Consider the following 26,433-nt stretch of genomic DNA (forward strand, 5'->3'; position numbering starts at 1 on the left):
GGAGCGCATACTGTTACTTTTCGTCCTTCTCTTCCTATTTACGAGGGGTTGCAATCCTGATTACGCGGGGTGTTCAATTCGGACCTATAGGATATTGGTCAGATATTTTGTGGAGATTCATACTGAACATATCTAATGCTCATAAATGTATAGGAGCTGAATCTGGATGCCACTACAACGCTCGTATGGACACATACTCCGGAATTAGGACACTTTGCCTTTAATGAGAAGCCCTGTGGATTTATATGTGGAATTTTAAAAATTAATGCATAAACTACGCTCTCTTTTGATATCTGGAATTCTTCACTCTAATCAACACTACTGATGAACAAATACAGCTCAAATTTTTTGTTCGTCGTTTTACCATCAGCCCTGAAGAAGTCCCTGGACGTGCCGAAATGCGTTGGCGGTCTCAAAAGTTTCTAAAAAGAACTGTATAAAGGATTGAAATCTAATACAGCATTGACTCATCCTTTGAACAATCTTTGATTTGTGTTTATCATATCATTGCTATATTTATGTGTAAAACTGTGCTGGGCTATCTTGTATATTTGGCTGAATCTGTATGACCCTGAATTTTTCAATATGTACGAGAGTAAGGTGGCAGAAGCAGCTCCACTTACTATAATTTGTGGCAGAAGCTACTCCACATACTGTAATTTGGGGAGGGGATTTTAATACAACCCTACAAACAGAGCTGGACAGCACAGTACCTGGAATTGGTAGGCATGACCGAGCACAAGCTGCTCTACATCTGATTATTGACAGGTTTGAATTATTGGATTTGTACCAGAGGACCAAGTTGGATGCCACACATTTCTCAGTCTACTTAGCTTACACTCTAGAATCCATCACTGGCTACGCTCCAGGGACTGGATGGGTTGGACTGAATCTGTTTTTTTCCCTTCCTAGGACCTTATTAGAGCGGGTCCTCATCACTTTAAGTTTCCCTTTACTGGCCCGCTCCCATAGACTTTGGAGATTTCAGCCATCGGAGCTCCTTGACTTGATATTCAAAGAGGAAATTAGACAAACAAAGGATTCCTACTATGAACTACATAAGAACTCAGCAACCTCGGCTGACACACTGTGGGAGGCATTTAAGTCAGTGATCCATGGGCAGTGCATCTGACGCCGAACATCTGGCCACTGTACCAAAATTCAGGAAGGCTCGCACCGGCGGTCGTCGCTTTGCGGTCAAAGCCTCCATAGGTTGGAACTCACTCCCTCGCAGTCTATGTCTGGAACCCTCGCACACTCTGTTCCGTAAGAAACTCAAAACCCTCCTGTTTCCCAAATAATTCACTCCCTCTGCCCCTCTCCGGGTCTTCACAGATTTACAGCGCGGGGATGCCTACGGGTCACCAGGCGCTTTAGAAATCGCAAAAAATAAATAAATAAATAAATAAAATCTCTAAAACCCATGGTATACTTATACCACTCACCCTCCGTACAGAGATATGAGCATAAATCTATTGTTTTTTGCTCATCATGCTAGTCCAGTTTGCACCCAGCCATATGCAAATCAGCCTTGATCCTGCACAGATTTGAGTCTGGTGCTCACTGTGCCACTGGATTCAATCTAACCTGGCTGATGAGGGGTGATACCCCCAAATCGGTCCATGGATGCTTGTTTCTGGTCCAGCAAGGACCTTGCCTGGCAATTTGAGCTGGACTGTTCCCATGGGGAGCTGGGTCAGACTGATTGATGTGCCTATGGATGGGTCTGAATTGGGATGGCATGGTTAGCAGAAAAATAATGGATTAAACCCAAATCTGGGACTGCGGCTGAATGTTTAATTTGTTCAGCATTCCATCCATCGTTTGCTCTTTTTGCTTTCAACACTTGACAAAGACACTTCCTGTTCTCTGATTTAGAGTACGGACCAAGTACTGATTGATTTACTTGGATTAGTGTCCTTCTGCTATCCATCCACTGTTCGCTGTGATTAAGGTTCCATTTTTTTCTTTTCTTCATACTTCCCAACCCTGCTGCTTCTTCTCCTCCCATCACCCTTTGCTTCTTCCCCTCTCACTTCCATCCATTGTTTGTGATGCTTCTTACCCTCCCACCCCCAGCTCTTGTCCATATTGCTTATTAGCCTTCCAGCCCCACCCTCATTCATGTTGCTTCTTTCGTCCCACCCTTACCCACCCGTTGTTTGTGTTACCTCTTGCCTTCAATCTCTCACCCTCTTGTTGTCTGTGATGCCTCCCTACTGGCCATAAGTAGAAAAAACCCTATGACACAGCCAACTCTGTACATATTATAGCGCATTTTGAATTGTTGCTACCCTTCCGTCATCCCCTTTTCCTGTCAACGCCCACTCTACTGCCAGTGTTTTTTCTGCACACCCAACCCACCATTAGAAAAAAAGCACTAAGTCTAAGCACTTTTTTCTAACTTTGCTTTTTTCTACCTGTACTTTTATTCATGCTGCATGGCCACGTTGCTGTCCAAGATGGCTAAACGACATTGGCAAAGCCAGTGGTTCTTGCATAGGCAAGCCGTATTGACTTTGCCAATGTGTGTTCCAATTGGGGCTTGGTGAAGGACTGTTCTATTAAAGAATTTTCAATTTTTTGCAGAAAAGAAACTAAAGAAATTGACAGTCCATGCCCCTCTGCCTCAGATCGTAAGCCCTCAGTCAGTTCATCATTTCCTGCGTGCCTTCTCTTGTGTTGCCCTTGGGTCTTGCTGAGACTTTGTCAAATCCCCAACCACTGTTTCTGGCTGATCTCCAAGCCTGACCATCTTCACCTTCATGATCCCGGATGTTAAGCTTGGCTTCGTCTTTTGCGCTGTCGGGTGTTCGGGTTTTCAACATAAAGGTTTGATGAGATAGAATGCCCCAAGACATGTTTGGAACATTACAGTTAAACTTAAGGTGCCTTCACAGCATTTCACTTTGGGAGGATCTCGGCTAGTCCAGGTTTTGTATTGTCATTATCGCTATAAATAACAGAGGGTCAGGGCAATATTTTCCCTCTGTAACAACAATAGTTAAGCATGTTGTTCTTGTCTGTATCAAATGTTTAAGCTGTCTCCTTGGGCCCTGGACCTCCGAGATCACAGCCAGAGCTCCTGTTCATCTCACACACTGGCAGTCATCTTGGGGACTTTTTGCAGCATAATAACGTTGTTTGCCAAATATGAACTGCTTAATTGTATTTTGAATAACATATTAGCGCATAAAAATGTTAAATCATTAAAAGTACCCTGAAGGAAGTTTCGACAAAGCCACTCACTTACCTGCTTGTGCCTGAAAATATTTTACGAGAAATTTGCTTTCTTCTATAATTCTGTCTTCAATTGTCTTCTTGCCCATGCCAAAATCCCTTAAGGTAGACAAGGTAAACCTTCGCATTACCTTCCAGGATTCTCCATGTCCAAATGGGAGACCTAAAAACAAAGAAACTAGCATTTACATTTGAATTGAAAGTCAATGATCAATTCCTTAATGGAAAGGCAGTTAAAGAGACAGAAAAACAGTATTACTTTTATTTCACCAAGAGGGAGATCAATGATGAGGCACTTGGTGACACAAACATAGATTTTGAGACATAGGGCCAGAGGTACAACTGTTTATAGCGGTCCCAGAGGGGTTTCAGACCTGTTTGTGACCGCAAAAACGAGTTGGCCATGTACTATTCCCATTTTGCAAGTCGCAAATGATTTGCGACTCATAAAATAGGAATAGCGAGTCGCTATTAGGAAGGGGCGTTCCGAGGGCGTCCCTTCCTAACAGTGAGTCCTCCAGGTATGTATGACTCCTTAGCGACCGCAATTGCGGGCGCAAAACAGTCCCAGTTTACCACTCTTCTCAGAAGGATGGTAAAGCACTCGAAAACGGGAAGGGTCGCCAGGGGACCCCTTCCCCTTTGAGAAGGCAGGGGAAAATATTTTTTAAGGGCAGGCAGTGGTCCACTAACTGCCCTTAAAAAATGAAACAAAAACGTTTCATTTTTTCTTTTTTTAAACCAGGCTCCATTAAAAAAAACTGCTTTACTGAAAAGCAGTCAAAGACAAGGTGGTCTGCTGACCCCAGCAGGCCACCATCCCTGTGGGGCTGGCCATTCCCAATGGGGTCGCAAATTGCGAGTGGCTCATAAATATTGATGAGCCTCGCATTTTGCGACCCCACTGGGAATCGCTAAGAGTGTCTCTGACTCTGTTGTACATTGGATTTAGCGCCTCGCAATTTGCGACTCGCAATTTGTTGCAAATTGCGAGGCGCTAAATCGAATGGTCGTACATCTGGGACAAAGTGTTTAAATTTCAGTGTCCTTGGTGACGATATATAGCAAGGAATGAGCGATGCATTTTAAGTATAATTTACGCTGCAATTTCAAAGATACATTAAAAAACATTTTTTTTTTAAGGGCAGGCAGTGGTCCACTAACTGCCCTTAAAAAATGAAACAAAAACGTTTCATTTTTTCTTTTTTTAAACAAGGCTGCATTAAAAAAAACTGCTTTACTGAAAAGCAGTCAAAGACAAGGTGGTCTGCTGACCCCAGCAGGCCACCATCCCTGTGGGGCTTGCCATTCCCAATGGGGTCGCAAATTGCGAGTGGCTCATAAATATTGATGAGCCTCGCATTTTGCGACCCCACTGGGAATCGCTAAGAGTGTCTCTGACTCTGTTGTACATTGGATTTAGCGCCTCGCAAATTGCGACTCGCAATATGTTGCAAATTGCAAGGCACTAAATCGAATGGTCGTACATCTGGGACAAAGTGTTTAAATTTCAGTGTCCTTGTGGACAATATATAGCAAGGAATGAGCGATGCATTTTAAGTATAATTTACGCTGCAATATCAAAGATACATTAAAAAACTTTAAACTAAAGCTGTGAAATTGCAGGACTGTAAAAGTTTACAAATTACACACCATCCCAGTACTACAAGTTTTCTAATTAGCATGTTTAGAAAATCATGTAAAAGTGTTTTCTTAAAAAATCTTGCATTGGCGGGTTAAAGAAAACAAAATATTGGAAAATATAAGTTCAATAGGAGAAAGAAAACAAACTTGGGTAAAGAAATGTGAATCAATTCTGTCTTTAACTGCATTTTCTAAGGCTGCTAGAAGGCTTTAATATTGTTTTGATTACAGACGTACAAAAGAGGCACTGTTTTCTGGCCTTGGCAAACTCCTGGAGAGGTAGAAGCTAGCTTCTAAACAACTTTCCGGGCTTCCCAGAAGAATCTGACATTCTTCTATCCCAGCAAAAGGGTTTTTGCCCAGGGAAAGGCACTGAGATGACCCTGCTCCGAACTCTGGATGAGATCCAGTCCCTTAAGTATGATGGAAATGGTGGCAGTCATTTTTTTTGGCCTCTCTGCTGCCTTTAATACAACCACCATAGGATAATGATCCAGAATCCTATTGAGGCTGGTGTTGGCGGCGGTATACAACCCTTACAGTGAATCTTTTACCACGCACTACCATTACAACGCAGTCATTACAACGCAAACCATTACAACGCATTGCGCTGAGGGGCGCTCTAGGATAGGGAATACGTTTAATTTACCATCCAACACCTTCCCTAGTGTCCACAGGGACTGGAGTTGGAATAGTAAATTAAACTATTCACTATCCAGCACCCCAAAGCGCTATGCGTTGTAATGGTATGCGTTGTAAAAACCGCATAGTAATGGTATGCGTGTTAAAAGTATGCATTGTAACGTCATACATTTGCTGGTGGCACTCTGCTGACCTGGTTCAATATCTTTTGAGATGTGCTAATCCACTCACAGGTTGCTACTGACTGCAGAGTCCCACAAGGCACTGTTTTGTCACAAACTCTCTTTCACAACTATGTCTGCCTACTATTGGGACCTTTAGATCATTTGGGTGATGTGCTTTGTTCTATTCTCATAAGGCTGAACCTTTCATCATGTTGGACAAGCAGGCTCCCAGATGTGCACTAAGCCTGAGACATTGTTTGGCTAAAATGTTGTAGTGGATGGGCCATAAGTCTTGCAAATTCAATGCCAGAAAAAGCAGAGTTACTTTTCATGGGTAGCAACCACGATCACGGAGCGAGTGCTATTTGAACCCTTAGAATGAGTGTGCATCTCAAGTATGCACCAAACTCAAGACTTTGGGTATCTTGGTTGGCCAGAAATTATCAGTAAAATCATCGAGGATGTAAAACTCTTACATTGAAAAATATACTTCTCTTTCTGGTGGTGTTTGCATGTGTTCTGCCAAAAATTGCAAACTGTAAGTATATATTGATTTTTTTGCCTTCCGTCTCAAATAACTTACTGTGGACACTTACTGATGCACTTAGAATGGGATCACTGACAGAATTTCGACCTCATAAATATCGACCTACAAGAATATCGAGTCAACGATATCGAGGGCAAAAATATCGACATCCTATCTACAACATGGTAAGTACAAAAATATCGAAAAAATAATATAGATGTAAAAAATATCGATGTTAAAAATATCGTTTTTTTTTTTATATATAAATGTAAAATTAAGTATATAACACTAATAAATAAAATATACATATTTAAAAGTATCTAATAATGTTTAAAATTAATAAATAATACATATATATTAATAATACATTAATTAAACATATACAGTAAATATATAATATATATGTACTGAACAATAAGTATTAATAATTATTTTACTAATTTATAAATTAATGAAATATATTCTAATTTACTAATACATTTACAAACATAAAACAATAACATAAATGAAATGTAAGTAATATAAAAAATAAAATAAACATTTGATATTTTAACAATTAATTATATAAAACGTTGGATAGCGTAAGGGTAAAAATTACTATTCCTACTCCAGAGAGTGCAACAGTAGAGAAAACTGACCCTAAACCCAAAAAACACCCCTTTACCCAAGAACTGAAAACTGACCCTGAACCCTAAAAATACCCCTTTACCCAAAAACTGAAAACTGACCCTGAACCCAAAAAATACCCCTTTACCCAAAAACTGAAAACTGACCCTGAACACTAAAAATACCCCTTTACCCAAAAACTGAAAACTGACCCTGAACCCAAAAAATACCCCTTACCCAAGAACTGAAAACTGACCCTGAACCCTAAAAATACCCCTTTACCCAAAAGCAGAAAACTGACCCTGAACCCTAAAAATACCCCTTTACCCAAAAACTGAAAACTGACCCTAAACCCTAAAAATACCCCTTTACCCAAGAACTGAAAACTGACCCTGAACCCTAAAAATACCCCTTTACCCAAACACTGAAAACTGACCCTGAACCCTAAAAATACCCCTTTACCCAAGAACTGAAAACTGACCCTGAACCCTTAAAAAACACCTTTACCCAAAAACTCAAAACTGACCCTGAACACTAAAAATACCCCTTTACCCAAAAAACCCAAACTGACCCTGAACCCTAAAAATACTCCTTTACCCAAACTTAATTAATATTATTTAATTAGCAATTAATTATTAATTAACAATAACAATAAAGTAAATATATTAGCACATTAGCTGTAATTAATATTATTTAATAATTAATACAATTTTTCCCCAATTAATTAATTAACAGTAACTAAAAATTATATATATAAATAAATTACTCTAATTAATGTAATTAACTAATTAATATTATTTAATTACCAATTAATTACTAATTTAAAATATGTACAAAATTATATTAATTAATTAACTAATTAAGATTAATTATTTGCCAATTAATTAATTATAAATATTTAAAAGCATATATTAATTAATTAATTATTATTAAATTACTCCCCACCCCATTCCCCTATAAACCCACATCCCGCTACAGAAAATATATATCAATTAATCAATTAATTTTTTCCCAATTAATCAATATTAATTAGCAATTCATTATAATTAAATAATTAATCCTACTAATTATTAATCAACTTACCATAATTAAATTACTTCCCACCCTATTCCCCTATAAACCCACAACCCGCTACAGAACATATATTTCAATTAATAAATTAATTAAAATTATTTTCCTATTATTTTCAAATAATTTCCAATTAATTATAATTTATTAATAAATCCTACTAATTAATAATCAATTTACCATAATTAAATTACTTCCCACCCTATTCCCCTATAAACCCACAGCCCGCTCCGGTACTAAAACATAAAATTTACTTATAAATGTATTTATTATTATATAAAATTTATACACATATAATAGTAATTATTTTAAATACTTAAATTAAACATATAACACATACATAATAAAAAACTATAAAATAATACAAATATCGATATTGGTGTCATCGAAATTAGTAACATCGATATATATGCTATCGATATTACTAACTTCGATATTACTTACATCGATATTAAGTATTTCAATATTACTTACCTTGGGTCGATATTCTGTCCTACGATATTCTTGCCTTCGATATTTTGCCCCTTCGATATTTCAGACTCGATATTATGGTAGGTCGATATTTCCTACTCGATATTTTGACTGTGTACCCTTAGAATGGTATGGAACCTTCAAAGATTTAACCATGTATCACCTGCATGCAGAGATAACCATTTGCTTTCCATAAAACAGAAACTGCTCAAAATTGTTGCTTTGCTATTACTAGCTTTTTCTGTGGGGCATTGAAAATCAGAAATTCTCAGAAATAGAATGGGTTCAACATAACTGCAACCTTTTTAACATTAGTCATGATGGTACTGCATTTTAACATTGACCCTTCTTAATCTTATCATGTTTCTTCTATAATTGATTCCTTTTACAGGTTTTATGCGGGTAGCTATCATAATATGTTTCGCTCAACTTTGTGTTTCTCTCTGTAGAACTGTGAGACAGTGTTCCTATGGATATTAGAAAAACTGAGAAACACTGGGTTGTGTGCGTGCTTTGAAGGCTGCTTTATGTTGTTGATTCTAATAGGATAACTTTTGCATGTTGCTATTCCACTTTGGAGTCTCAGTACCATGAAGATATTTGGTTTACATGCACACGAGAAATGTAAAAATAATAATAATGCTAAAAACAGTATTATTCCTGGTCATTGGGTTGTAGGCCAAAGTATCATCTATAGAAATATGGTGTACTAATTTCTGCTTACAAAAATATCATCCCATTGGGTATAGATTTGCCATTATTAACTCCTATTATTAACTTTAATTGGGTAAAATATCTGTACACAATATATAGAACACAATATTTATGCCAGATGATATCCGGACAATAATTTTACAATATCACATCAGTCATTGGGTTAAGCCAGTTAAGTTTCTCAAGTTCATTGACTTTTTGTTATGACAGACTCTTAATTTCAGACTGATTCCACACCATGTTCTTCGAAATCTAAGTGTCATATTGAAGTCAATGTGATTAATACTATTAAATGGTATGTAGTGTCTTTTGTAATCTGGAATACAGTAATCCCAGGATTTGCACACCAATATCTGAGCTTTTCTTAGGGTGATAAGGGAGTCAGTGGCTACTGAAAAATATATTATATGGGAGTTTTTTTTCCACCACTTTTGATCCAGACCAATCAAGACTACTGACTTCAAATTGGACACCAAGTAAGTCCTTGGATCTCTAGGGCTTGAGAAGTTGAGCAATGAGGGAATACTCTCTATGGTGGTAGAGTGTAGAAACCAAGATACAGAATAACACAGTACATAACCCAAAATAGAATCAATGCATATTCAGTACAATAATGTCAAAGACTATTCTACATTTCATTACAGGTAACACAAAAGATTTAAAAAAACAGAAGTTGCAATTTTGTCGGTAAAAAACATAAGACCACCAAATAGTTTTTATTACACTTATTGTCCAGGTGCTATTTATAAAAGAAATCGATGGATGCAATGCTTAAATGATTTTCCTCCACTTGCAGAAACTCAGGACTTCATTCTAGTCTATTTTTGTTGGCGTACTGTACCTATGTGGTCAGAGACAAAAATATGAAAATTAGGGCCTGATTAGGAGTTCGATGGATGGATTTCTCAGTCAAAAATGAGAGATATCCCATCCACCGTATTTCAAGTGCCATTGGGTATAATACACTTGTAGTTCTGAGAATGGGATATTCGTCACATTTGTGATGGAGTAACCCTCCGCCAACCTCAAAATCAGGCCCTTAGTTTTGGCCTCACATTAACAGATGAGTCAAGGGAGAAATGCTAGAAGACATCTCTTCAGTAAGCGAACACAAGCAACTGCAGACATATTGCTTCCTGGTTGGGTGTCATCAGGATGGTCCAGCGTGAGTTCAATGGCACAGAGAACATGGGACCTATATCGTGGCATAGCAATCACATTTATCCTGAATGATAAAATTGATGGATGGAATACCCTAATTAATATCAGTCACTCGTAATTACTTGGAAATGCACAATTTGTTTTGCTCTCTAAGCCTATGCAGACAGTGATCCTGACCGAGCGGTTCACGGAGGACTAAACTGCTATTCTGATTTAATAAGTGGGGAATGCTTTTATATGTTCCTGTGTGTTCTATGTTGTGTGAATTGAAAAGTGCACTATCACCCGCAAGGGTATCCTGGCACTGCAACCCTTATATAGCAATAAAAAGTGATTAAAGAAACGTCTTGTATACTTGCGCTCTACGAATAAATGTGTTGATTGGATTGGATTACTTGCTGTAAGAGGCTGTTGGTCTGTCGTAGGGGAAAATTGTGTTTAAGTAAGGTGATAATCAATGTAAGCAGAGCTAGAAGGGGCAGGAGGTTGGACTCAGATGTTGAAGTCATGCCTGCCAGTGGAGGCATGAATTATTGCAGGTTTAAATTAACTTTACAGATACTACTTGTAGTGGTATCAACAACAACGGTGTTGATATGTTATCAATTTTATTTGATTTATTTTATTTATTTATAAAGTTTTATATAGCGCAAACTTGACCCAAGAGGGTATCAGAGCGTTTTACATTTAGAATCGTTGCATTACAAGTTCTATCAGATACAAGAGCATAGTAGGGTACAGTACACATAAACAATGTTACAATAATTCGAAGGAGGGAGGGGACGAAGGAGTAATAGCGGGGCATGAGGAGGAACAATGCCCAATGACCGGCTGGGTAGGTGACGGTCAAGGGGGAAACCAGGGCCACTGGTCATCAGCCATGTTGCTCAGGTCTCCGCGTTCAGGATAAAACAGTTTTAAGTTTATTTGATTGGCGAAGGTTATATAGCGCTATCTAGACCCGGCGGTATCAGAGCGCAAAACCCGGGGAACGTTGTATTAGAAAGTACATCAAGAGGATTATAAACGCTGGCTTTACCCATCGGTATCAGAGCACTATAACAGAGGAACATTGCGGTATAATTACATCAGTTATAATAGCCTAGTAAGGTATAGTACACAAAAATCGAGGTTGAGAGAATTTATAGGAAAGGAGGGGAGGGAGGAGCCATAGCAGGGAGATGAGGAAGAACTGTGTCCAATGTCTGGCTGGGTAGGTGACGGTTGAGGCGGAAACCAGGGCCAATCTCCTCATTAGTTGTTTAGCAACTCCATCAGGCTTTAGCCAAGTTGCTCAGGTCTCAAAGTTTGGGCAAAACAGTTTAGAATAGATACATAGGCTACGAGGATAGAGGTAAAAGAAGAAGGTGGGGGGGTGTAGAGACAAGCCAGAAGAGAGCTGCGTCTACCATATAGACCAATGCAAAATGAAGGTGAAACCAGCTTTCTTATAGTTGTGTTCATTCTTCACTCGGGTGTCAGCGTGTGGAATTGACTCAGTCTACCAATTGCAGCAGGCCTCTCATGTTTCCTAATTACATGCCCACCAATTCGGCCCCCCGGGGTGCTTCTGTGAATCTCAGAACCACCAATAGCCCCCAGGCCCGCACCACCTAGGCCCTGGAAGGCGTGGGGAAGCTCAGGGACCAGCCATTCAATTCCTGCAATAGAGCAAGAAGGCAAGAGGGGGAGCCATGGACCGATGGAATTGTAGAGGTCCTCTTGAGGTCAGTCATAGTCCCCGAGGGGTTGATAATTCGAGAGTCAGGCAAGGAGGTAGAAGTAATCATTGTCAGCCATGTTGGGGTCAGGCATCCTGGGACCCCTTTCCTGACCGAGAGTGTGCCAAGTACAATAGGGCTTAGTGGGGAGGGAAAGGTCAGACTCTCATTGGATCCAAAACAGGGCCACATGATCTCCCCCAGAGACCCTGGGATTTGCAGCGTCTGGTTCGCCATCCTGAATCGCACAGGGGGGTCCGCTCACCTCAATCGGCAGCAATCTTCCAGGCAAAATATCTGGCACATCCACTGTGGCTAAGAAATGATGATCAGACGCAGTGGATCCGCTCCGCCTCACTCTCCGTGCGCGTCAGAGGTGTCATCAGAGGCCACGTGCTGTGTAATGTCACTTCAATACACTAGGGGCCATATTATACATCGGGCCCCATGACCCCGCTCACACCCTAATGACGCGCATAAATGGTTCACTCCACAATTGAAGACCTTAAAACTTGAAGTCCGTCAAAAAGGGAGGAAGTGGAGGACCAGGTACCTACCACAAGACAAAGCAAACTACTGCACGGCCCGCAAATTGTATCAAAAATCTATTCTTAAACAGAAAATCGATTACTTCTCTGAGAAAATTTTAAACTCGCAGAACAAGACAAAAGATCTGTTTAACATTGTCAACGATCTTAGTAACAGTGATAGAACTACCCTTCTGGTTGATCCTACTCAAGAGCTCTGTAATTCTTTGAATGCTTTTTCTCTAAGTAAAATCATTACTATAAAGCAGAGTATTTTAAACTCCTTGCCTCCTCCTCCTCTGGATGATGTCTATCACAACTCTTTTACTCTAGAAACTTTCCCTCCCATTGATGCTAAAATTCTGTCTGATCTCCTTACACGTGTTCAGTCTGGCTCGCCTGATGACACTTGCCCCCCACATATTTTTAGGGAGGTGGGGTTGGCAATCCCACAGGGCGTTCTCTCGCTGCTAAACGGATCACTGTCACAGGGCAAAGTGCCTAGCCACCTGAAGAAAGCTTTGCTCATTCCATTGATTAAAAAAGCAGGAGCAGACCCACATGACCCGATAAACTACAGGCCAATATCTCTTCTACCATATGCATCCAAAATTTTGGAAGCACACGTCTCTACTTGTGTGTCCAAATTTATAGAAAATTCTGAATATCTTGTATCTAATCAGGCTGGCTTCTGCCCCTGTCACTCGACGGAAGCCGTGATTCTTGCTGTCCAAAACACTCTAAGACGCAATGCCGATAGAGACACCCACCAGGCCCTTGTGCTTTTAGATCTGTCGGCAGCGTTCAACACGGTTGAATATACCATTCTTATCAACCGTGTCGAACAAGCCGGCCTCAGGGGTCCTGCTTTAAGTTGGATTACCTCTTTTATCACAGGACGCACGCAATCAGTAAGACTTGCCACTTTCACAGCTCCTATAACTCCCACTACATGTGAGGTGCCACAAGGATCATCACTGTCACCTTTATTATTTAATTTGTATCTCCGCCCACTAATATACACCCTAAGGAATGCCAAAGTCACCATTTTTAACTACGCGGATGATCTCCAACTTGTCTTTCCCCTTAACACCCCAGACTCTGTTGTCGAATTTCAGAACACCATGATTCACATACAGAGGTGGATGAGTCTTAATCACCTGAAGCTTAACCCAAGCAAGACAGAACTTATCTTACCTGGGAAAAGGGAACTAAGTTGGAGTCCATGCTTTGGCCATCTAGCATGGGGGCTCTACCTATGAGATCTCTCTCGGTTAAAAGTCCGGGAGTCACACTTAGTGCGGATCTTTCTTTAAAAGGACAAGTCGGCACAGTAGTCTCTGCCAGCTTCTTTCAACTTAAGAAAATAAAAAAAAATAGCCCAGTTCCTTACGCAAGCCGCACTTACTCAGGTTGTCAATGCCCTTGTTTTGTCCTGACTGGACTTCTCAAATAATCTTTATCTAGGACTTCCAGCGGGCTTGCAAAAAAGACTCCAACTTGTTCAGAATCAAGCTGCTAGGCTTATTCTTAAACAAGCAAAATGGCAGTCTATTAGACCTGGCTTGAAACAGCTTCATTGGCTGCCTGTTGCACAGCGAATTGTGTTTAAAACTGGATGTATTATCTTTAAAACCTTACAGGACACAGGTCCGAAATTTATAAAAAACCTTGTTTCCAGATATAACCCTTCATTAAATCTCTGTTCTGCCTATAAAGCTTTATTGGTTGTTCCGCCTTTTAAGAGAAAACGCCTTGGCGGCTGCTGCTTTGACCATCTTGCAGCCACCTTTTGGAATTCGCTACCGTTTTCTTTAAAAAAGAGCTCAGATCTTTTCACTTTTAGACATTCTCTTAAAACATGGCTTTTTGATCAGGCTTACTGTTGAGTTTTACAATGTGTTATGTTCCCTTCGATAGCGCCATGAAGCCTTCGGGCGTACGAGCGCTTAATAAATACATTTTAACATAACATAACATAACACCAAGGGCATGAGTGTCGGCACTGTGTGCCCCAGGAGTGCAATGGTATTACAGAAGAGGCTGCACATGCTTGTGTGCCCCCTTCTGTAATACTGATAGCACTAGGTCACATGTAGCACCTCCACTATCACGAGAGAACTTTGCCTCATTTGCATGGGGATGTGACCCCTTGTAAATGAAGGCATCTCCTTGACTCTGCTACTGCACCATAATATAGACGTGGGTAGGACTGATGCAAACAGGCTCTGAAGCTGTGCACTTACAGTGCTGGCAGATGTCTGAATGGGTAGAAAAGGATCCCAGAAATCTCCGCCACCTGCAAGGGGATCTCGCTCACTTCCGTTAAGTGCAGGCGGAACACTGAGTGGCTTTAAAGCTGAATGCGTTGCCCCCTGGAGCGCAGGTTCACGGATGCCCTGGAGCAGCGCATTCATTGTAATAGGACACACTGTCCCTGTTTGCGCTTGGCTCATCTGTTTAAATGTGACCTGTGATACAAACAGGGACAGTGCGCCCTTTCCATTAGCCAGCCTCTGGACATTTGCTGTATTAGAATCTGCTGGGTGTGGAATCATAAATTAAGCCTCGTGCAGAAGAACAAATGTAACAATCAGCAACCTAACAGAACAAGGTACCCTGATTTCCAGCGGCCTAAATATCTGCATATATGTTTATGGGGAAATGCAGGGGGGCAGATTTACAAGCCCCGTGCGCCACTTTTGCGTCACTTTTCCCATGTTAAAAGTGACAGAAAAGAGGCAAAAGGGGCTTCTAAATTTGCCCCAGGGTATTTACCAGAACATACAGTTTTGGAGGCACCATAAACCAAATCATTCCCCAAAACCTCCTAATTGGTTGGTATTTAACACACCTGATACACTCCTACTTAGCAGAGTCGGATTGTATGTTATCAGTTGCCACAAATATCACACCAATTACCATGCCAGTTGTAATGAGGGCCTATGTGGAGAGACATATGAGTGCAATGGCTTTTTGGAATAGAATCATAAATGAGGCTTCTATGAGCTAACTGATGACCGTTTGCTTGATGGGTAGCATTTTGACATTCACATCTAGCCCTACTCTGAGAATAAATATATAGGAAGGATTATATACACATTGTTAACTATTACATTGATTTTAAATGTCAAGTCAAATGTAAGATAATCTGTCTTTTCTAAAGTCTTCTGTGAGGCTTGATTAGTTTTGAGAAATTGCTCATCGATCATACAATTAGACAGCACAGAAATATACCAGATGATTAGAGTGTACATACCAATTCCTTTATGTATGTCTTCAAATATTTGAATGTGAGCTCTTTCACCAAACTCGTTGGCATGATTCACAAGAGCATCCTTTACCGTCTCATATCCGGATAGAATCACCATTTTCTTCATTCCCATTTGAATGCTGAAAATCGAACCATATTTTTTGGACAGCTGAAAAATACAGAGTACAGGGTACGTTTGTCAATTACAGCAACAGCCGTTTCTATCCACAGCAACACCAAGAGCTGAGAAGAGACTCTTTCTTACCCAGAAAAAAATGTAAACTATTGTTCAGTCATCGTATTTACTTTATTATTACACAAACAGATTTGCCATGCAAATAAATAAAACATCCTTAAAAGCATCATAAAAATCTCTAGTGACAACATTAAGATTACTTCGTAATTAATGCTTAAAAACCAACAAAACATACTAAATAAAAACAAAAGTTCATAAAACACCCTAAGAGAGGGGCACCTATATTTTTTCCCTTGATTCAGGCACAACATCATTTTTCAACATATAGGCCAAATACTTTCAAGAAACATTGCAACAGAAAAAACTATTGTGGATTACATTTTTAAATCTGCAAATCCTTAGGGTTACTTTATGTTGGCGAGCACCCAACAGTTGGCACAATCGTTTTCGCTATTTGAGATAAATAGGACAACAAAAATGGCTGTCAGTTTCTTTAACCCCACCACAGGCAACACCCTATTCCACCATTCCAGTTAGAGTTAAATTCTGCAAGTGTACCCAACCTGAAACAGATCTAAAGAGACTTTGTGTAGGGAAGATCTATTTCATCCATATACGGCTCTAGGGAGGAAAATGGCTTAAACTCTAAAAAACTTCTGTCATGACTCAAATCTGGCCAATTGAGTGGTATTTTCTCTTCATGTCTCTTATAGATTAACATCACTTTTCTTGCTGTGGTTGGTGTGATGGTGTTCAGATCGAGCCAATTATCTTGGAAGCCTAAAGAATAAAGTGTTTGTTTCACATATTTCAACCACTGTAACATCTCCAGCCTTGCTTTCTTGCGAGAACATCTTGTAGGCCTTCCCTGTAATGGGCTAGTTCAGGGGTACACCAAAATTGTAACCAGAATAAGATAGGTTTAAGGTGAATTAAGAAAACAAATGATCGAAATCCATAATTTGCCTAAAAACTATGGGAAATTTAAGGGAAGTTTGAGTGCTGATCCAAGAAATGTATTCTTCGCAACTTCCAAGGCATTAACTTTAGGTGGACTCCATAGCTCAACATCATACAAAACAGTAGCAACTGCTATAGCCCTCCAGACGTCGAGCGGGGGGAGATTGGATGGAAAAAAGTCTTAGAGGCAACATTTAAGATAGGAGCAGTCCTATGATTTAATATGAGAGCACTTTTTGTGACTTGGACAGAACAAGAATTATAGCAAGATAAAGGGATACCAAGGTAGTCAAAACTGGGCACTTTTTCCAATGTCTCTCTGTCCAAGGTAAACCCCCCCCCCCAAAGCTAAGCATGGGCGGATTTTGCGGATCCACGATCCGCGAATTTGCGGATTTGCAGATTCACGGATCCACAAAATCCGCGAACTTGCGGATTTGCGGATTTTGCAGACTTTTTTTTTAAATGGGGGGATGCAAAGGCCTCTATCCAACATCACAGCTAATTTTCAACAGTAGATTTGGGAAGAAGGCACACCTGCCCAGCCTCGACGACGCTCACGATTGTTTTTGGGCTGATGAATGAGTCACTGAATTTGAGCTTCAACTAGTTCCAGCGACCATGTGTGTGTTACTATGCAATCGCCCAGAAGGGCGCAGGGGTCCCTTGAGTGAGCTGTCCATCCCATCCATCATCCTGTAACTATTTTAGGATGGCGCCGGCAAGCTGCCAGCGCCATCCTAAAATAGTTACTAAATTAGCTTCATCAGGAAGCACTAATAGATAAAATAAAGCAGGTGCTCGAGCACCTGCTTAATTTTATTTATTAGTGCTTCCTGTTGAAGCTAACTGAAGCTAACTTACTAACTATTTTAGGATGGCGCTGGCAGCTTGCCGGCGCCATCCTAAAATAGTTACAACTTCAAGCTTGAAGGCTTGAACTTTTGCCCCCCAAATCCACCGCTCGCGGATTCGCGGATTTTCAGTAAATTCGCGGGAGTTCGCGGATTGCGAATTTACCGAAAATCCACGAAATCCGCGAGCGGAACGGATTTTCCGCTCACGCTTACCCAAAGCCTCCATGGGGATGAATAACCATGCACTTTGTTTTACTTGCACTGATTTTCAGACCGTGATCAAGATAACATTTATTGAATTTCTCCAAGAGGGTTTTAACACCTTTTGGGGTCATTGTTAATAGCAGGGTGTCATCAGCGAATAATAAGGTTGGGACCTTAAAAACCCCAAGTAGCTGAGAGTCATTGTTGCAAGTATCCATACACTTGTTAATAAACAACAAGAACAACAGTGGGGTAAGTACACAACCTTGCCTAACCCCCTTTTCGACTGTAATGGGGTCAGTAAATTCACAATTAGGGCCACAGTGGACTTGAGCAAAAAGGCATAGTGAAGCCGAACAATGATGTCAAGTAGGGGGTCTAGGAGCCCTAGCTCTTTAACGGTGCCCCGGAGTTTATTCCTAGATACCATATCAAAGGCGGATTTTAGGTCCACAAAGGTGACTTAGAGGCTTTCCCTCTTAAGGTCAATTTCCGTCCACCTAATTAACTGGACCCAAAAAACCTGGTCTACTGTGCTGACCTTTACTCAAAATCCAGCATGAAATCTGGTCAAAATCCTATTTTCACTAACCCAGTTCAGGAGATAATCCAGTATCAATTTACAGAATATTTCTTGGCTAGAATCTAGCAAGCTAATTGGCCGATACTTAGCAGGATCACCTTTAGAGCCACTCTCAGGGATCTCTTCCATGATGTAGGGATATCAGCTCCTTCCATTAGTGCATTTGCCACCAGAGTAAGATATGGGGCCCAAATGTAAGGTTCGGAAGTAAAGAGATCTATTGGAATTCGATCCAGTCCAGGAGCTTTACCAGGTTTCTGAGAAATGATGGATAGTCGAAATACGGGCGTGGTAGGAATTGAATATGGAATACCATCCAACTGAGAAGCCTCTGTGAAGGTTTGGTAAGGGGGCCGCTGTCGGAAGTTTCAAAATGAGATGCCCATTCATGTTTAGATATAAGATATTCTGGCTTTGTCCGTGATAATAGTAAAACACCATTTATAAAGCGCAAACTGCTACCTCTGAAGTGGTGTCCCGGCGCTATAGCAACAGCTGGCGGACGAGGATCACATAACATGGATGTACCAAGCATGAAAGATCTGCCACTCATCCAAGCTTTCTTACCTTGAGGGATGCAATGCAGGTTCTGAGAATTAGACCTCAGTGAGCGAATCTGCTTATAGGCACCAAGCCTCTGTTTCAAATAGCTTGGGCACCTTCCATGGATTGAATGAAAAGCTAGGGTTAACGCCTTGAATTTAATTATATTAGCTACTGGCAACCAATGTAGTTCCTTGATATGCACACAAGGACGCCATCCGCAACCACCACCACCTCATCAGGGCGGCCAGGAGGACCTCCTTCAAAGACCGCCTCGACAACAACGCACACAATAGCAAGGAGCTCTTCAACATCGTGAAGGAACTCTCCAACCCCAGCTCCAACACCAATGACATCCGGCCGTCACAAGCCCTGTGCTACTCCCTCGCCACCTTCTTCCACCGCAAGATAGCAGACATCCACGACAGCTTCAACACCGAGACAGCCCCAACAGAAAGCAACACAACAGACCCTCCGCACACCATTGACCACAACCCCCTGCTAGCCTGGGCCAGCGTGAGCATCGATGACACCATCAAGACCATGTGCACAATCCACTCCAGCTCTCCGTCAGACCCATTCCCGCACCACGTCTTCAACAGAGCAAGCAGTTCCATCGCACCCCACCTGCGCAACGTCATCAATCTCTCCCTCAAGACTGCGTCCTTCCCAGAGATCTGGAAACACGCCGAGATCAATGCCCTACTCAAAAAACCTAAGGCAGACCCAAGAGACCTCAAGAACGTCCGGCCCATCTCTCTGCTCCCCTTCCCGGCCAAGGTTATAGAGAAAACCGTCAACAGACAGCTAACCCGGTATCTCAAAGAAAACAGAATCCTTGACCCTTCCCAGTCAGGGTTCCGCAGCAACCACAGCACTGAGACTGCCCTCATCGCCGCCACCGACGACATCAGGACCCTGCTGGACAATGGCGAGACCGCAGCACTCATCCTCCTAGACCTCTCTGCTGCCTTCCACACTGTCTGCCACCGCACACTATGCGCATGCCTCCATGCCGCAGGGATCCGAGACAAGGCTCTGGATTGGACCACCTCCTTCCTCTCCGGCAGAACTTAGAGCGTCCGCCTCCCCCCATTCCGTTTCAAAGCCTCCGAGATCATCTGCTGCGTACCCCTGGGAACTTCCCTTAGCCCGACGCTGTTCAACATTTACATGGCCCCGCTCGCACACGTAGCCCAACAGCACGACCTCAACATAATCTCCTACACCGACGACGCTCAGCCATTCCTCTCCCTCACCAAGGACCCCATCACCCCAAAATCCAACCTCCACAATGGAATGAAGGCTGTCGCCGACTGGATGAAGACAAGCCGTCTGAAGCTGAACTCAGACAAGACAGAGGTCCTCATCCTCGGCTCCAACCCTTCAGCCTGAAGTGACTCCTGGTGGCCGACGGCACTGGGGGCAGCCCCGACACCCACAGATGATGCACGCACGCAACCTGGGATTCATCCTCGACTCAGCGCTCTCAATGACCAATCAAGTCAATGCCATTTCCTCCTCCTGCTTTAACACCCTCCGCATGCTCCGCAAAATCTACAGATGGATCCCGACAGATACAAGAAATATAGTCAGCCAGACCCTCGTCAGCAGCAGACTCGACTACGGAAACGTCCTCTATTTGGGAGCCCAAACCAAGCTCATCAAACGACTACAACACATCCAAAACGCCTCGCACGACTGATCATCGACTTACCACGCCACGGCCACATCACCCCCCACCTGAGAAACCTGCACTGGCTCCCCATCAACAAGAGGATATCCTTCAAGCTCCTCACCCACACACACAAGACACTCCACAAGACTGGCCCAGCCTACCTAACAGATGGCTCTCCTTCTTCATCCCCAACCACCAGCTACACTCCGCCAACCTCTCACTTGCCACCGTCCCGCGCATCTGAAGAACAACGACTGGTTGGAGATCCTTCTCCCACCTCGCCGCCAAGACATGGAACACCGTCCCACTGAGCCTACAACAGACCCAAGACCGGCTGGCCTTCAGGAGAATACTCAAGACCTGGCTGTTCGATCAGTAGTGGCCCCCCCTTACCCCCCCAGGGCGGGTATGTAGTGCGCTTTACAAATGATTGATTGATTCCAACCCCACACAGCAGCGTCGGCGGTGAAGAAGGAGACTCAGACCCCACAGGACTTCAGGCATAATGTTTATTATTCGCAACAACCCACGAATGACGCGTTTCAGGCCACAAGAGCCCTTGTTCACATATAAGTATATACAAATATATAAGTATATACTAAAGTATATACAAGAGTTCTTGAATGCTCGACCTAACTGTCTGAAAACATCTTTGTCTACCAAGTGTTTAGCGAAATTGGAGAGGATGTGAAACATCTCCCTGAGAGTAGGCTGGGCGACACTTTTAGTGACTTTGGCACTGCAACATGTTTCATTTTTTTGGAATTCTTGTCACTTAGTAAGCAAAGAAATGATAAGGAGCCATTCAGGAAATATTATTTTACAGTGCATGAAAAATGGCTTGCAATGATGCATAGAAATGCCCCTTCACCAACCATGGCATTTGAAGTCAATGAAGCCTCACTGAGGTATTCTGCTCAAGTTCTAGATCCCTTCTGTAAAATAGAATTTTCTCTGGACTTTGAAAAGTACTGCTTAATTTTTGATCACTTCAATAACTAAGGGCATATGCGCCCAGTTCAACGCATATGTTGCAGAACCTGTCCCAGAGAATCGCAATCTTCAGGTGCACCAGTATTTGCAGTATTAGCAAATTGTGTGCTGGCAGTTTTGGCATCACCCGTCCCAAGTGCCAATGTTGAGAGGGCCTTTTCTCAGATAATTCTTTACATGGGAAGGGAAGAGTGAGCACACATGATGAAAGACTCACTAAAGAAGCATTGTATGGTTTACTAAAATAAGTTTGATGTGTGAAAATGTATTTGTACCTCATAAACCCTGCACGTACACTGTCTATACACATGCACTATCAGTGAAGAAAGCAAGCAATAATAAAAGCAAAACATTCCATAAATACCAGAAGATACTGTTTCTGTTGTTTTTTATTGGCGTGAAAATGTGTAACCACAGTTTTTTAAGGTACTGAAAAAATATCCCACCAGAATTTACCAGAAATATTTGTTGGAACTAGACTTAAAGACTGGGCCTTCAAAGCGATTAGCCCCGGATTGTGATGGCAATGATATTTTGACATAGTCATATTTATTCCAGCACTGAGCAGCATGTGAGCTTTATAATGTCTGAGTGAATTACTGAAGTGTATGTGCAAACATTTTGAATCCAATTGATCACTTTGTTAATCAATGATTTGCTACCTCCTCTTGTACCATGTGAAATTCTGGCCACATTGTGAACCTATATAACCCCTCCCAAGTCAAAATCATGATCCTAAAATGGATTAAGGAGAGGTTTCCTGACAAAACATATGGGATTAAATCGTTACTTGGTAATAGACCCTTGTTCAGATGGAAGCCAGGCAACTGAATCAGATAAATGAGGGAAAGTAAACCCATTGCCCTGAGGAGTAATGAATGGGCTTCTATATGTGGCCCACCTTTTACCAATACCAGGGGGTTTCTTCCACAAAGACATGCCCTTTTGAGCTGCCCTCTGAGGCTCACATTCGCACCTTCCTTTATAGAGCTGGAGGCAGTGCTTGTCTATTTTACCTGAGCTGTCATTGCTTCTCATTGTAGTAAAATGGTAGATTGATGATTTAGGGAAGAAAACTTTTCTAAACAAGGTGTAATTGCTGTGAGTTAAATAGTCAGTCACAATGTGCACCACAAGTTCTGCAAACTTGATCTTAAGGTCATTCACAGCCTGGAGCAAGTCACAATTCATTGGGGTTTGTTAGGTGTTACTGGAGGAAGGGAGCAATTAGCATTAGTGGAATTATGCAATATGACAGGTTCTGGCTCTGGCAATAAAGCAAATAGGTTTTCGATGACCACTGTACGTTCACTAGAGACCAGAGACTAGAGACTGAGGCGGGAATCGTTTCACACAATGTCTCAATCTGAATAGGCTCAGTGGTAACACTATCATTTGTGACATCAGAGGGAGGGTTTTTCTGCAGCCTCGATGTCTTATGTGCCATGCCTGACTGCTTCGCAAATATTTTTGCTATTGATTTACTCTCAGGAGGAGGACTAAAAATAGATTGATTCAGAATAGTCTCAACTTAATCCACTAAGTCATTTATTTTTCTTACTTTTAGAAGGAAGGTTTGCCAACTTTCTCAATGTTGTCACTCCTATTGGGGCCTCAAATGCTTTCTTTTCCCCATGATTGACAGTGGGTTTCACTGCAGGACCCAGCTCTCTCATACCTTAGCCAGAGGTATACTCATAGATTGTTAAGGTACAGAGTGTAAACCTTGTTGCTGAAACAGAGTTATTTGCAATGTGACAGACTCTCTTCCATTTTAAGAAGCTGTATGCAATCCATGTCCTGCTAGCAACCAAAGGGGGTGGCACTGTCTTTGCTCCAGTGTTGGCTCTGTTTTTGCTGGCGTAGTGTTTCTGCGCACTTTTCGCACTGCTGATAAGTGGTAAAGTGCGAGAGCTCCTGTGGTAAAGTATGATATGGATTGGTGTTTCCATGATTAAGCTGTTTGGTTTTCTTGTCAGCCCCTAGTAAAGTGCACTGAGTGTGCCTGTGCCTGTGAACCAAATGCTACACTTGGGTCTGCAGCACGGAATGTGCCACCCACGTGGCCCGCAAAAGATACCTCAGACCTGCCATTGCAGAGTCTGCGTGCAGTTTGTAACTGTCATGTCGACTTGGTCCATACACACACTGGCCAGTCCCTAACCTTCCCTTTTCTTACATGTCAGGCACCCCTAAGGTAGGCCCAAAGTACCCCTGTGGGCACGGTGTAATGTATGTGAAAGGTAGGACATGCCCGGGTGTGTGTGGCATGTCATGATACTGAATTACTGCCCATTTCGTTTTTCAATATCGCAATATCGCAAGGCTACCTCTTGTCATAGGCCAGAATGGGCAATTTGGATTATAACATTTTATAGTCCTAAACTGACTCACTGAACAAGGTAGAAATTCGAGTTTAGTATGCCTGAACTCAGAATGTTGAAATACATCTTTTAGTGAAGGTGATTTTTACATTTTGTGTTTGAAAACAGCACTTTTAGAAAGTAATCATCCTGTGTGCCTCTGCTGGAATGTGGATTGTCTGTCTGGGTTTTGGACGAGAGATGGCTAGGAAGCAGGAGTGGCTCCTGATAGTCTAGATAGGTCAGGAAAGGGCTGAATAGACCCGGGCTGTGATGGGGGAAGAGGGAGGAGATTTCTTTGCACCTCAAAGGGCCTGGTCTGTCTCCGAAAATGCTGTCTCCATCCATTGCCGGGAAATCACAACAGAGAAGGCTGAAATCTGGGCATAGACACCCTCAGCCTGGAAGATCAAGGGATATTTGGATACAAATACTGGGGCCCAGAACCCGGAACTTAAGAACTTATCTGCATCAAAAAGACTGCCAAGAAGAAGAGCCCGAAATACTGGGGCCCAGACCCCTGAACTTTAGAACTCATCTTGATCAAGAAGACTGCCAAGATGGAGAGTGGGAGAAGCTGCGAAAAGGAACAACTGCTTTGCTGGGTGCTTTGCTGGGCTGACCTGCAGTGGCTGCTTCTGTCTTTGGCAGTGAAAGGCCTGGATTGGACTTTCTGCAACCTAAATTGTGAGTCTCTCAAAGGGCTTGTGTTAGAGCTTGCCCCTGTTCACGAAGTCTCAGGAACAGCAAAGACTTCAAGCCCTTCTGCCCGCAGCACTGGGGACTCTGTGTTTGGTGCTGTAACAGAGGAAAACCCAATCGACGACGTCTACGACGCCGCTGCCGACTCCATGCCCTGAAGGCACTGCGGCAATGGCGCACTGCAACCTTGGTCTCACCAACGATGCCTGTTGATGCCGCCACCGAGCCGCCGCTTGCACTCCAACCTATGGGCATCGCACTCCCCACTGCGTCGCTTCACGCCAAAGCTGTGGCACCGCAGAGAGCACTGCTGCAACGCCGCACTGCGACTTTAGTCTCACCAACGACACCTGTTGAGGCTGCCACTGAGACTCCTGCTAGCAGCGCGACCTGTGTGCACTGCACTCCGCACTGCCTTGCTTCACAAGGACCCCTTGGCCTCCCGGGCACCGGGCGCCACGCTGAAATTGACGCCACTGCTTGCACCGTGGGTCGAAGGCACCGCTCTAAGTCACACAAAGCACCGCCCTCATCCCGCACTGCAGCCTTGGCCCACTGATGCCGGCACCATCGACTCCCGCTCAGTCAGCTGATGACAACACTTCAGCAGCGACGACGACAATGCCTGCAGCGTGACCTGTTAGCACCGTGACAAGCACCTCCTTCATCACGCACCTCACCGACGACACCATCTGATCCCGCCACCGAGCTGCTGCTCGCACTGCGACCTGGGGGCACCGCACGCTGCTCCGCTGCACTTTCCACTGCAGCACTTGATGCCTGCCAACGCAAGCCCTCCTGATTCCATCAGAGAGGTGCTCGACCTGCACCGCGAGTGACTTCAAGGGCCCGATGGCCCTCCACTTCTCACAGGTACTGTTTGCAGGTCTTCCCGACACCGTAGCTGGCCCGTGACCCCGCGACCAGCCAAAACTGTTCGATTTGTTGTTCACGACACCATGGTAACCACGGACGGAGCTATCGACATCGAAGACCTTTGTTTGAAACTTATTTTGATCACTAAATATTTTTTTACATATAGTATTGTGGATTTTTATCGTGTTGGTCTTGTTTTAATTATGTAATTATATTTGATATTTTTCTAAACTGGTGTGGTGGCCTTTTGTAGTGCGTACACTGTACTACTGTTGGTTATGTGCAAATGCTTTACACACTTCCTCTAAGATAAGCCTAACTGCTCGTGCCAAGCTGCCAAGGGGGGGGGGGGCAGGGGTTATTTTAGGAGTGTAACTCCCTTATCCTGACTAGGAAGAAGGGTCCCTACTTGGACAAAGGTGCAAACCCTTGCCAACTAGAGAACCCCATTTCTAACATCCGGGCACGTGCAAGAAGCATTGGATTTGAAGGGCGTGGTCCTGCCTCCACAGATAACCTCAATATTGTCAGCGTGGGCTTAGAAGTATTGTTCCGACTCAGCTAAAGCACATCCCATGCTGCGAGCAAGAAGTGTTGGTTTTGAAGTGCCTGGCTCACCTCCACAAATCACAGCACTCCCGGCAGTGGCTTAGTAGTCTTGCACCGCCTCAAATGAAGGGCGTTTTTCACTATCACAACATGTAAAAGTCCAACTTTTCTAATACACTGCATCTTGCACTA

General features: G+C 42.7%; 1 protein-coding gene across 1 annotated transcript in view; it reads right to left on the minus strand.

The window, feature by feature from the left end:
* Positions 1-26,433, minus strand: part of LOC147706977 (cytochrome P450 2K1-like) — a 300,169-nt gene that overhangs the window by 224,324 nt on the left and 49,412 nt on the right. Inside the window, exons 2-3 of the mRNA XM_086926206.1 lie at positions 15,744-15,906; positions 3,254-3,403 (exon numbers count right to left, since the gene is read on the minus strand). Coding sequence (XP_086782332.1) covers positions 3,254-3,403; positions 15,744-15,906 — 313 coding nt within the window. The remainder of the gene's footprint in view (positions 1-3,253; positions 3,404-15,743; positions 15,907-26,433) is intronic.

Source organism: Lissotriton vulgaris, chromosome 6 (genome assembly GCF_964263255.1).
Source record: "Lissotriton vulgaris chromosome 6, aLisVul1.2, whole genome shotgun sequence".
Lineage (NCBI taxonomy): Eukaryota > Metazoa > Chordata > Amphibia > Caudata > Salamandridae > Lissotriton > Lissotriton vulgaris.